Source organism: Gymnogyps californianus, chromosome 4 (assembly GCF_018139145.2).
Source record: "Gymnogyps californianus isolate 813 chromosome 4, ASM1813914v2, whole genome shotgun sequence".
Lineage (NCBI taxonomy): Eukaryota > Metazoa > Chordata > Aves > Accipitriformes > Cathartidae > Gymnogyps > Gymnogyps californianus.
The window spans coordinates 29,363,142-29,377,589 of NC_059474.1; the positions used below are offsets into that span (position 1 = coordinate 29,363,142).

Sequence of the window (14,448 nt, forward strand, 5' to 3'; positions counted from 1 at the left end):
GGTCGAGGGAGGTGATTCTGCCCCTCTACTCCACTCTGGTGAGACCCCACCTGGAGTACTGCGTCCAGCTCTGGAGTCCTCAGCACAGGAAAGACATGGACCTGTTGGAGTGGGTCCAGAGGAGGGCCACAAAAATGATGAGAGAGATGGAACACCTCTCCTATGAGGAAAGGCTGAGAGAGTTGCAGTTGTTCAGCCTGGAGAAGGAGCAGCCTTTCAATACTTGAAGGGAGCTTATAAGAAAGATGGGGACAGACTTTTTAGTAGGCCCTGTAGTGATAGGACAAGGGGTAACGGTTTTAAACTAAAAGAGGGTAGATTCAGACTAGATATAAGGAAGAAATTTTTTACAATGAGGGTGGTGAAACACTGGAACAGGTTGCCCAGAGAGGTGGTAGATGCCTCATCCCCAGAAAGATTCAAGGTCAGGTTGGACGGGACTCTGAGCAACCTGATCTAGTTGAAGATGTCCCTGCTTATTGCAGGGGGGTTGGCTTAGATGACCTTTAAAGGTCCCTTCCAATCCAAACTATTCTATGATTCTATCAGGTGACTTAAGAATTTGAGAGAGGCAAGGACTGCAGGAAACAGCATCTTTTATCAGACAATCTTTCAGGCAAATAAGTCCTCTTTCGGTTTTGCTGTTTCTGCTGTGTAATTCAAGAAGGTCTTTTTTGACCTCCACCCGCTCTCCCCAACTCTTACCAGCTATCCTAATAAAAGACATCCTCTGCCTATAAATCCTGTATCATTTAACAGACAGGCTTTCTTTTAAAGGTAATCTTAACTCATGAAATTTATAATGCCTGTTTTTTCAAGACATGTAATATTTTTATTCTTATATTACTAATTTCTTCTTTTCCCATTTCTAATGGAACTTGAGAGCCATAGCCTCATAGGCATTTTTAAATTTTTTAGCTTACATTAAAAACGGAAGTTAACACTGACAGGAAAAATTCAAAGATAAAAACATACAATACTTTTTATGCAACAGAAATTATATCAATCTCCATTAAATAAACTGTAGGCTATTAAAGGAAAAGCAAGCTCTAGCCTCATTGATATTGAGACCAGGAGGAAACTGCAGACATCATTTATTCCTTGGAGTATCCCAGATAAAATCTATCAGCAACTTCCTTAAAAGCAGCTTTGTGAGTCTTGGAATGCCCAGGCTCTTAAATCACTAACAAGAACAAATCTTCTGAGGTGAGTCTAAACAGCACAGTCTGGAACTCAACCCCAGGTCTGACATTTTCCAAAGTCTGAATGAATGCACAGCACTGTTTTGTGGCATCATGTCCCTATTTAGTCATTGTTCCACATTTTCCTTTTTTCTGTCATTGTTTTCCTACTATACATTTGCTCAGCTTTTCTAAAGGTATTAGTAGTCCAAGGATGTTTTTGTCAACACAAAAAAAAATATAGGAGCTCTAAAGATACACACTACCACAGAGAAATAAATAAGAAATTAAGATATTAAGCATGTATATTAATTTTTCTTTTCTACTGCACCATGTACTGGGATTTATTTAAATAAACCACATCCAGGGTTGAAGCCAAGAGAACTTTCTAAACAGATGCTTATGCATCTGCTGTAAAATCAATGCCAAGGACTAGGAAAAAGATACAACTAACAGTCCTCTGTTTATTATCAGAAGTACCCTTCTGATGGATGTTATTGATCCATTAAAAAAAAAAAAAAAAAGCCCCAAAATACTCCTAATTTCCACATGGCTCCTTGCAGAAATCTTAGAATCTGCTTCCAGGTATAAAATTTGATAGATCAAAAACACATGCTGTGGCCAGAGTGAGCAAAGGTAAACACATTCAATGGCAACTGAGAGAGTCCAAATGTCAATATATGCAAATACTATGCAAAGCTCCTATTCTGTACCAATAGCCTTCTTTAGTTTTTAGGTTTCCCTGAATGGATTCAGTGCTTCAATTGAACACTGCAAGGCTTAAGAAACTTACTGCAATGGACCTCATCACTCCAGTCATCACAGTCATTGTAGCCATTACACTCCAGTTTCCCTGGGATGCAGATCCCACTGGCACACAAGAAACTCTCCTCTCGTCCACACAGTGCTGGAAAAGAGAAGAAAAGAAAGAATGCATGTTAAACTTTTCAGAGTAAGAAGAAATAAGCAGAAATGAAAGACAGTTAGAACAATGAGTCTTAATTGATGCACTTAAGCAACAAACCCCGAATTAATCAAATTCAAGCAAGTACAAACTGTCATTTTCATCTAACATTTGTTATTTCAAAAATAGGTATCTAGGCTGAGTTAATCAGTGAGGTTCAACCTACCCTTACCTCTAAAAAGCAGCTGTACAGAGTAACTGTTAAAAACTGACCTTAGGATGGGGTTAAACAAGCTCTCTTTTTTTCCATTAAATAGATGCATCGGATTAAATATCCAACGAAAGTTACAACAGATGGATATTCCCAGCCTAGGTGTTCAGGCAAAAGATTACCAGGTTGAGACTTAACAGTGTCATAGCACAGACACCTTTCTAGAGGGGAAGGATTCCTCAAATATTCTTATAACTCCCTGAACACTAGAAGACAGTCATCATTGCTATTCGATATATGGGGAATTGAGATACCTAAAGAGACAAAAAAACCCCTAGAGCTTTAGGTATCCCACTGGAGATACCTTGCAGGGCCATTATGTTCAGAGGGAGGGAACTCTTAACACCTTCCCATTCAAGTCCTTCAAGGCACTTAAAATACAGAGATGCAGATCACTATTAATTTGTTTACACCTTAGTCCACTCAATAGAGACCAAACTTCCAAGCCTTTGCTTTAAAAAACATTGGCTGAGAAAAATCCCTGTAAAGCATACAAATGGGGAAAGATATCAAGAGAAAATTACATGGGGATGGAAAGTAAAGATGTCAAGTAGAAAAGCAAATCTTCAGTACAGAACCTGGTTGTTGGTTTTTTGGTTTGTGGTTTGTTTTTTTTTCAAAAGCCACAGCTAACAGTCAGGCTCCTCAACAAAGCTAAACAAAACAGAAAGTTTCACCTCCAGTAAAAGATCAGCAAAAAAACCCCAATAACTTTACTTTAAGCATAGATATCTGAAATGAGAAATAGCTTTTAGAGATGGAGGAAAAAAATCCTCTCACTTTGCCAGTGTAAAGTTATTAAGTGTATCCATGTGTGAGAACAGCAAGTTCAAACAATAAAATCTCATGAAAGTTCAAAATTCTACTCATAGAAATTCCATTGTAATTCAAACTTTGTATCCAAATTTGCCAAGAACAATAAAGATCTCTAATTGTAGCTTTCATTTACCACAGTGCAAGTCACAGGTATGAAAAAACATCAGTTGCAGCAGCAGCACCTATAGAATCTCTTCCTCCATTAAAGTAATTTTGCACCTAGTCACAACACAGCTCTGTATTTCTCATTTTAAAATGCCTAAATTTGCATTTTTCCTATTCCTATAGGAGAATTCGGTTCCTATTTCTTCTCCCTTTATTCTCTGAACCTGATGCTTAACAAAGTCTGGAAAGTATATTTATAATCTACATCTCGAAAGCAAAAAAATGCATATTGAGTATTCTCATCATAATTTTGTATTCCTCATAACATGTCTACCAACAAGTATATTCATGCAGAATACAGTTTAAAATTACATTAAGGAAAAATAACCAAATATCTAATGATATAATTTTTAGTAGCATGAGCTTTTATGACCTCAGTTTAGCACTGCAGTAAATGATAGCACAAAGGTAACACACTACATAAATTTCAGATTAAGCCATTAATAAATCAATGACTATGATGATGTTTGTGTCAACATTTTACTTGGTGCTGCACTCAGTAGAATTCCTAGTATAAGGAATTATCCTTAACAGTGAAGTATTAGCCACAATAATGTGTTGACTAAGCACATTCTTGGGCAAACAAAAACCGAGCTTAAGTGAAAGATCAGTCCTAAACTCACACACTGCTAATGTCCCATTCAAAATCCTCTTTCTGGAGCCAACATTTCACTTACAAAAGAAGGGAAAGTTCTTTTTAATCTCTTCCAACAAAACAGTCTGTCGTGAAGTAACTCAGAGCACACAAGTAATCTCATTTTATATGTCTTCAGAAGAATAGAAATATAAAAATGAAACAAAATGGAAAGCAAAGTGGTTCTGATGAAATCTGGCAGTGTTTCACAAAGCATGCAGATACAATTTAAGGATATAAAAGATGAAAGGTAGAAAGAGATGAGAAACATGAATTAATAAATATTGACTCTCCATGCTGTTACATCAATTTTTATCTGCTTTATTTGGTTGTTAAGCCATACTGTTTCATAGAATTTCAGGAATTCATTATTTAGTGATGTATCTTTTGATTTTAATAAACGTATCATAAAAGAAAACTTGATGGAAACTTTTTTCTTAAAATGTCAAACACATGGCTTTTACCTTACAGTGCTTTAGACTGCAGGGTAGCAAGTGTTATGCCTCTTTTTTTTCCCACATGTGAAAAGCTGAGGATAGGAGGCCCAAATGATTTGTCCAATGACAAACAAGGAATCAGGTAAACAATTCAAAAGTGGTTTATAGAAGTGTATTCCTAAAAATCTAAACGTAAATCAGACAAAAAAGTTATCTCCCTGTTCTGACAAAGTAAGCCTCTTACTTCTTGAAGCATGCTAGTCTTCACAACGGTCTCTTATTGGGAATTTTGGCTGTTGGTGGGAGACCAGTATCCTTCAGCCCTGCTGTTGCCTTCACTTTGGCAAGGGACAGTTTGTCAGTCTTCGTGTTACTCTAATACCTTTCTCTCTTCTCACTCTCTCAAAGCACTTCCAATGATGACCAGGACCCTTTCTAGACCTAGGCCTGAGGTCTCCATGGTTTTGTACTATTCCTCAGTTGCATTGGTTTTCCTTTCACTGCTATCCTTAGTCTGCAGCCACCAGGTACAATCTACAGCCTAGAATACAGCTTTTTGCCTTTCTTTCGCACTCCTGAATCCACCAGGACAACCTACCCATAGTGACTGTCAGAGCCATGAGTGCACCAATAAGCCCTGAATGGCCTTGAATGACCCTGACCAGCCTCATCTGGGGCCTCCGCCCACGCCCTGCCCATGGGCTCAAGCCCCACCTGAGCACTGCTGTAGGCACAGCCTTATATCCAGCTCCAGCTCCTGGATGGATCCCTCATATGTACACCGTAGCAGGTCTGCAGAGCTAACTTTGGCCCTGGTTCCTAGGTGGGCTTGGAGCCACAGCTGTCACCAGTCCTGTCTCTGGTCCCGCCTCCGGACTGGGCTCTCTGAGTGGACCCTGGACCTTGTTCATGACTTTGCCATGTCTGGGGCCAGCTCTGCCTGCTGCATTCAGGCTCTGCATCCTAGCACAGCCTGATCTCAGCTCCCAGCTTGTCTGCCTGGAGGGAGCAGCTCTGCTCCTGCTGCTCCCTGATGGTGACCTCGGGTCCTTGGCTGTTGGGTTACAGCAGGCTGATTGCTCAGCTGGGCTCCTCGTGGTGCCTTGTTTCTGTTAGTCTGATGCTACCTGGCAGTCAAAGACATATCTCAAGTTCCAACAGCTGTTTGATGCCTCTGGCCAGCTGTATTAGAAAAATAATGTGATATTGACAGGAAGGTATCCCTTGTCCTCAGTTCTCCATTATTCTTTCAGTTATCCCAGATGCCACCTCTGCCTTTCCGTGACTTCACAGTACACATGGAAGACATCTTTCACTGCAAAAGTAGTTCGCCCATTGTCCCTCCGCAGTGTATTAGGTATGCCACCATTTGCAAAGTGAGCATTCACTGTCTTTAAAACTATGCTTTTCTGAGCACCCTCCAAATAACCCAACGCGTAGACATTAGAATATTAATAACTGGTTTGTTCCCTTCATTAAAAGTGAACAGTCGTGTTTTGACATCTAGAAGGGCTGATTTCGATTTTCAGTAGGGTGCAAAATCACCTTCTGTTGTCAGTATATTATGATTTTCACAGTTGCAAAGTATTATCTATCTCATGATAACTGCTCTTAAATCTGATGGAAATACCACTGCGTGATTTTAAGGAAAATCCCACCTGCAAATACATCTAATATTCCCTTACACGGTACAAGTCTCCATCGTCCTTTTCCTTAAAATTCTTTCTTTTCTATTTTCTGATTTATAAAACATCCCCCATTATTTTGTGGTTGACGAGCAGACAGAAAATTTCTTTGAAAAACTCATTACTTCCTCTAGTAAAACTGAATTTCATGCCTTGCCTTATTAAATACCATAAGCTTGACTTGATTTTTAATATTGAAAAAAACCAGCTACTCACAAAAAAACCATACGTGATCTTATTTGTTAAAGATTAGCTGATTTATAAAGGCACCATGAAGCAACGCCATAAAAAAAAGCCTAGGCAAGGCAAGAGGTTCTTACGGAATAAGGAATCTTTTATGTGTTCCAGAGATAAAGGTTCTCTTCCCAGCTCTGCTGCAAACTTTTTGCATCACCTTGGACAATTCAGGCAATCTGTGTCTTAGCTCTATACGTATAAAAAGATGAAAAAACTTCTCTGTTTTCTTGGGCTCTTTGAGGAGAAAAATCATTAGCCTCAGTACTACAAAGTTAATGCTGCAGGAGTCTTATGAACTTATTTTCACACTGATGAATTGATATTCAAGATTTCCCACAGGGATTGAAATATATTTCCATTTCGGGAAACATCAGGATAGCTCTCAGAGGAACATCACTGAATGCAAGAAGGTCAAGAGGGAAACCTGAAAAATAAATCTCAATGGAAACAATACAATTTTTGAGATGGAACAAAGCCATTTAAAACTGCCATCAGTGAATGACCCATTTTAAAAGACCTCAACAGGCAGTCATGAAAAGACTATTACACCTGTTAAATCTGCCCTTGGGACTAAAGAAGGAGCCTTTAATGTGCCTACAAAAAAATACAATAATTTCTGCTCACGATCAGCCTTTCTGTATAGCAACATGATATTCTTCACAATTTGCTGAACCACTAGGTGCACAGTGGATGCTGTGACGTACCACTGAGCACTGGACATGCCTAAACATGCAGAGTCTGTTTTTAAAAAATGACAAATAGCTCCAGCTTGCACTGACTGCAAGCGCAATTAATTATCCAGATTTCCAATTTTATTTGTGGTCCTAGCATAGCAGTCCGTTCTATTGCACTATGGCGATGGATATACACGCACACACTCTCAGCACCTTCATTTTTACTCTTAACTTTTGGCATCAGGGGATTTTTTTTTTCCAACATATTTACGTGCTTTTCTAAGCCTGAAATATTATTTTATCATCCCCAAGAAACAGGGCAATCTTAGACTTAGTCAACTGACACACACACCCCTGTATGAAAAACGTGTTTTTAATAAAAACTTCTGTGAATAATTTCAAAATCTTTTCTATTACATTCCCAGGTGGACTCTCCACTTGGGCAGCACATGATCTTGATTTTGCAATAAAAACATTATTTTCCAGTTGTGCAATGGGGCCATAGTTATTGCAGTGAAAGCTACTTATGCAATATATTTTAAAGAAGGTTTCTAACTTTACAGAAAGGTGCCCAAAATACCTAAGAGACTTTAAAACAAAATTTTTCAACCTGTTTGTGCCATTTAATGTTTGTGCCTCTTAATCAGAAGCAAGGTACAGCAAAACCACCAGCACCATCCTTTTGCACACCCTTATAATGTGCTCCTCGGTACATTCCCTCACTACCCACTGTGTGGTTGGACATGTTTCCTAACTTCTAACTGAAGAATTACAGCCTCACCTCTATTCCACCATTTTTGGAAGGGTATTACAAACTGCAAAATATGATAGTCTTAACAGCAACATAAGATTAGATAGCATTCACATTCTCATTTTACAGGGGAAAAAAATGAGGCACTGAGATATTGAGGTGAAAGTTATAAGAAATAATGAATAATAACTTCAATTGTCCAATCTAAGACACGTCAGTATGTGATTTTTTTTTTTCTGGAGAGTAAAGGCTCTGATGTTATTTTACATGTTCAAAGAATAGCTCTTGTTACCTTTACTTGTAGCTGCAAGAGCATGTTCCAATTGCAAATAAACTCCAGCTATACATGTGAAGAGTCCAGTTAAATGGAAGTGTGCAAAGAACAGTTGAGAAAATTTTTATTCCAGTGCCTTGCTCAACATTACACATGGTCTCTGCAACACTGACAGGGAAAGAATCTCATTCTATATTATAACATCACATTTTCTTTATTATGAGCCGATCTTTTTGTTTCTCCAGTTCCCTGCCTTACGCATTGCACTTTCCAATTGCTACAATCAGTAAGCTTTACAGGGGGCCCTAGAAACAATAGCCTTCCTCAGCATGGGCTCTAGTTCCCTGTAGATCAGTGTTTATCCCACAGATGATGATGTCAGGTGAAAACAGAATATGATAACATAATCAAAAGATTGTCATTCATCATACAAGAAAGGCTGTTTGAGGTTGGAAAGGCAACTTTAACTGACTTGGAAATCTTACATTCTTCTAACTTGCGCTTTTATGCAATTTCCTGCATGTTCAAAAAAGAAAACAGCATAAACAGATCAAAAAGAACCATTAAAGGAACCATCTTGATTTGCTTACAGATCTCCATCGGTACAGATCTTCACTGGTGCTAAGAAAGCAACAATAACAAACTTCTACCTTTTGTGTGAATATGCCAATTTGGCCTGGGAGAAACAAAGGCAAAAAACAGGAAGGATATTTCTCTGACCATTTTTCCTACAGATCAGAAGAGCAAAGATTCTGGAGTCCCATATTCATTTCTGGGCTGTGAACAAAAGTATGTTCAAACACTTATAAATCATTCTGACTCTCCCTTCCTAATACATCTCTATCCTATTCTGCTCCTATCCATTCTGATTTCCATCCCAATTCACTTCTCCATTTCTTCTTACTTAAAGTGAGCATCTTCCTATTTATCTTGTATGTTATATGCAAGCAAGAGGAAGAATGAAATCAGTTTTCCTTCTCTCAGTTTTAGCACCCAGCAGCAATCAGAAGGAATTCTAAGAAAAATTAATCTCACCTCTTGCAGTCTTCTAATAGGTGATGACTGGATATGTGTGGTCCAGTCAGTGTAGTGTTCAGGGCAAGGAGAGCACACACACTATGAACAGTACCTCCAATGAATGTAATTTCTGCTTTCTACCAAGCTTGTGCAAGAAGAAGTTTTCAGAAGGTTGACAATTTGATCACACCTCCAAAGATCAGATTTTAATGGAAATTATAAAAGCCTTGTCTTATGCTGTAAAACAAACACTTTTTGTTGAATGTTGAATTTCAATATTTGATCTGAAACCTAGAGGATTTAGATATGCAACAATTTATAAGACTTTCTTGAACACAGGCAAACAGCTGCATACTCAGAAATGCTGGGACTGTTTGAAACAAAGCAGAAGAAGAAGAAATAAAGCCTGAAATAGATGTGTGAAGTAAAAAAATTACAGACCATTCCACTCAAATTTGCCAAAATTATTAAAAATTGTAAAGGTGTTATTATAAAGGAATGTGCTGGAAAACATTAATTATTGCTACCTCTGTCAATAATTCGCACATTATTAATATAATCGTGCAAATATTCACACATCCAAACTCCTGAAGAAAAAACAACGTTAGGTAAAAGGAACGCAAAGAAAGTGGAAGCAATCCTTGCTGACAGAGAAACTTACTTGTTTTAGACCTTCCCCAGAAAGGTTTACAATCTGGAAAAGCTTCCAAAATCCCTGACTAAACACCATTGGTGGCAAAAAGTGCTTTATTTTACCTGCGTCTGGTGTACTATCAAAAGTGTCTCTGAGGAGCCAAGACCATTTATGTGCTGTACCTCCCAGCTAGATTACTGGAATGCCATCTATAGAAGATTATGCAGGCAGGTCCCTGGAAAGCTGCAGATAGCACAGGCTGAAATTAACATATTATTCTACCATCCTCAAGATTGACATCTGCTTGCATTTCAAGGTATAGCAACAGATAAAGCACTGTACATCTGTGAAAATGACCATGAAAAGTGCTGCTAATTTTTTTTCAAAGTGAAGAGGAGACAACATTCACTGTCTCATGCTATGAAAGAACTAGGAGGTATCAAATAAAATTGCCTTTAAAACAACCAAAAGGTGGTACTCTTCATACAATGGATAGATAAGCTGTAACACTTTGCAACAGGAAACTATGGATGCTAAAATGTACATAGGCCCATGAAACAAAGGGACACATCAATAGAAGAAAAATCTGTAGTGGGTCACAAATTACAGAAAAGTCCTTGAATCTCAAACAGATGGAAAATGCAGGAGTTTTTTAGAAAAGGATTGCCACATAGTCTTGCCCTGTTCTCCTTCTCTGGACATCTGATTTTGGCAGCTTTTGGAGTCAGCATTATAAGATAGATGGACTTTTCGCCTGACTCAATACAGTCACAAGAGCACAGCAGGACACAGAGGAATTCCTGTATTCTCTTGCCTGCAAATTTTCATCACCTGCTCCCTATACCCTATGGACCCTGTGGTACAGTGTATGCATCTTGTAGCTGTCAATTCTAGAAAGTTTTGATCCTAGGATCACAATCACAGAATTAGGAAAGCTGGGAACTCCTTCCCCCCAGGAAACTGTCCATTTCTCTAATTCTTTACGATGCAAAACCCTGTGGGAGAAAGAACACAAAAGACCCTTCTCTTCCACTCAAGTGAAGTGGCCTAAAAAGGCCACATAGGAAACTCCAAGCTGGAAAAGAAACAGGCAAAGAACACGGAGGCAGGCAGAGATAAATGGTGGGGGAGGCAGAATGGGAGAAAAAACAAAACCAAAGGACATAATAAAATATAATGCAGAGTCAACAGCAGTAAAGAATGAGTGCTTGGGGGAAATAGTTTTTTCAACTGTGAATGTTTCCTCACATGAAACACCACCACAATCCTGAAAAACATTTTGTCTCCCTCAAAAAATTATTCCACTATTGCTGTTTTTGCAGCTGGTCAGTATCAACATTACGCATACACAGATCATCTCTCCTTTTCACTGCATTAAGTGAATGCAAGGGCACAAAAGAAAGATAATGTCTTCCTGATTTTAAAAGCTTTTTCTCAAAGAAATTCTGCATTGGATGTGTATAATTAGCTTCACATTGCCAACAGAAAAATAAATACCTCGTTGTAACCAGATACTGCCTTTGAATCTCTGCTCAAAGGTATTCCTCAAAGACAATTCTCTAAATTAATATCAGTGTGAAAAATCCTGGAAGATAAACTGGGCACCATGGAAAAAAAGAGTATCTGAACAATTTTTATTGGTGTTTTATTCTTGGAACAAAACAAAACAAGACAAGATCTGCATTAGTCAAACATATTTGGTTAAGAAAATTAATAGTTTCCTTAATATAACAGTATACATTATATTAATTAATTCCCTTGAGTATCTTCTGTATTGGTTGCACTATTGCAGCTTATGCAGGACAAGATAATGTGTGATGACAGCCACTAGAAGAAAGTTTGAACTGTTCAGCTGAGTTACTGCAAAACTCAAAGCTAAACTTGGGTAAAGGCAATGCTATTTTAAGAGAGAAGTACTGCTGAAGTCCATAGGTGTGGTGTTAATACATCTATTAACTATTTGTTTTTACAGTATCTTAAAATATTATACATTAACTGTTAATGACTATTGCTAATATTCTTAATGTGGTGCTCCAATTAAATGCTTCTTAGCCAGCTTAAAACAGGCTAAGTGCTCCTGTGGTAGCATCTTCAAACAGCTGAAAGAGCTCACTCCAATTATATATGCATTTCACCCTTTCATGCCCTTGAACGTCCTTTTCTTACACTGTTCAGAAAAAAACAAACAAAGAAAAGAGCAATATTTTTTAAGAAACTAACAAAAAGAAAAAGAAAGTAAGCTAACCTCTCCATTAAATCTGAGTCAGGACTAAAATCCGTAACATTCACTCCAATAGGAATGAAATTGTGATCACAGGAGGATTTGCAATAAAAGGTACCTGAAAAAAATGTACTTTCATATATTTAACTTTCACTACTTGAAACATTGTAAAAAAATTCTGTGGAGAGATAAAATCTCCTAAGACAAAACTGTAAACTTGTTCTTGGAAAAAACGATATGAAAAATATTTTCATAATTTGGCACAACTGATACCTATTTAAAAACAGTTTCTCACTGGAAAAAAGGTCTCATTGGCTTTTGTCATATACTTTTTTGTACCTTTAAGAACAAACAGTATAAATAATATGCAACATAACAATGCAATAGAATTTATATTCTATATTTAAATTTTAATGTACTATGTCTTCTATAGAACTTAAATAGTATTATTTATCACAAATCTCATGGCTATGAAGTGCAGTTCAGGCCTCTTGTGCATCATTTTTTAACAGAAACAGACATTCATAATGCCTCTTTAGTAATAATACAAAAGTGAACATTGTCTGACAGTACCATACTGTCGCTTACACAGTTTCACTGTATAAAGAGGAGAAGCATCATATTCACTGCTGTGTTTGAAAGCATTTTACCATTCAAATTAACTGAAAAATAATTTTAGGGCTCTTGTGAAAGCTCCATGTTAATGTAAGTCAGCTCATTGTGTTGCTTTACTTCTCATTCAAGCTACTGTGGTTTTTTTCTCCACAGTTTTAATAGCATCAGCTATGTTGGCTGGTCAAAGCAAATAAAATAACAGAAAAACACAGTGACAGTTGAAAGGAATTAAAACAGAGCTGGAATATTTCTGTGAGTAGGGATATGTATAGCAGCCCCCAGGAAGGTTTCTGAGATTTCTCCCCCGCAGAATGCATTATTGGATTCATGTGGAATGAATGGCTGATGATGCTTCCCCCTCACTCCCTAACACGCTCACAACTCATTAGAACTATGAAACCAGTTCAACCATCTATCTTAAATCTCAACAGCTGAATTCCTAAAACTATTTTCAGAGTAGCTGATCTTCTCACCTACTGAGTATTCACATGTCACTTGTGTGAAAGGATATCAACCTGACTGATGCAGCCCTGCCTACAGAACTGCAACTTTGTGACTCATTTTGTACACTTGGATGGTTTTACTATAATGGCACATGGCTCAGATTTTCCAGTACATTCAGTACATCTGCGGTCCCATCAGGAATGTATGTCATAATACTTTCTCCATAGTGGTAGTGTGCACTCAATTTGCAATGCCTGTGGAGGAAAAATCTAGACAAAGAGATAAATATCAGCAGTGACACATGAACAAGTATACATCCACTAGATAATCCAAATTCTAACTAATAAACATTTTTCAGGAAAGCTGGTAATTGCCCCAGGATAAATGCTCTGGATTCTAACTAGAAGATCAGTCAAGCATACATTCTCCAACAGAGCTTGGAAAGGCATGTGAGGTTCAAGGATTTTTTGGAGGAGTGATAATTTTCAATTCAGAAAATGTGGAGGATATAGAGTATTTAGTCACAATCAGACAAAAATAATCAAAAGAAAAATTTGTTTTGGATTGGGTGATACTGTGCTAAAACAAGCACGTATAGCAGCCAGACCTTATTTTTGATAAATACAAGAAATAACTAAAGCCCCAAAAGAGAATTACATCATCACACAAAACAAATTATATGCAAGGCATATGTGGGCAGGGAGGGTTTCACTGCACATAATCTGGAGGCATTAGTCCCCAAAAGAAGCCACAAAGTTGAGACATAAGCAGCCATGTGCCAAGGACATGCTTTTGGAAATTCCAGGAACTGAGCCCTGAGAAGAGCGTGAAGAGCGCTTTGGGCTGAGCACTAGATAAAAAGGGATTGGAACAGTGAATTGACCGCTGATATTTGGTTCTCCTGTGTTCAGAGAAGTAAACTCTTTCAAATATATAAATTGCAGAAAGAAATATTCAACTACAGCATAATTTATTTCTGTAGGAGAAATAACCTGGTGAACCTGGACTGTCACCTTTTTCAGTCATAGAGGAACCACATTAGAACCATTCTTTTAAATAAAGTCAAAATATTCTCTATAGTCTACCATTCCAAATGAAAACTATTCATATCCAAGCATCATGCAAAAAACTTCATGAAAAAATGAATTAAAAATGCCTTTTGTTTTATACAACAGGATGTCAGAACTGCCAATAAGCAGCCTGGCTCTCCACAGTCTGCCAGGTAGGAGCAGTGAATCTCACAACTGGCTCTAGATATTTTCCCCTAGTGAGAAATAGCAAGCTTCCACTGTGTACTTCTCTGTAATTTATGCAGTTCACTACCAGATAGATACAAATCCTGCCATACAGATTATCGAAGAATCATCAACCAGGCACTATTCTAACCAACTTCTTCTCTAGCAGTATTAAATATATGATTTTAGCCAGAAGATATTCTGAAACTTGAAGGTTTCAGAAGTCAGCAATCTCTTCTGGCTTGATCTAAAA

At 37.8% G+C, this 14,448-nt stretch overlaps 1 protein-coding gene across 2 annotated transcripts in view; it reads right to left on the bottom strand.

Moving 5' to 3' along the window:
* Window positions 1–14,448, bottom strand: part of CORIN (corin, serine peptidase) — a 168,710-nt gene that overhangs the window by 72,012 nt on the left and 82,250 nt on the right. For both annotated transcript variants that reach the window (XM_050896226.1, XM_050896225.1), the window contains exon 6: window positions 1,975–2,088. In XM_050896226.1, the coding sequence (XP_050752183.1) occupies window positions 1,975–2,088 (114 nt within the window). The remainder of the gene's footprint in view (window positions 1–1,974; window positions 2,089–14,448) is intronic.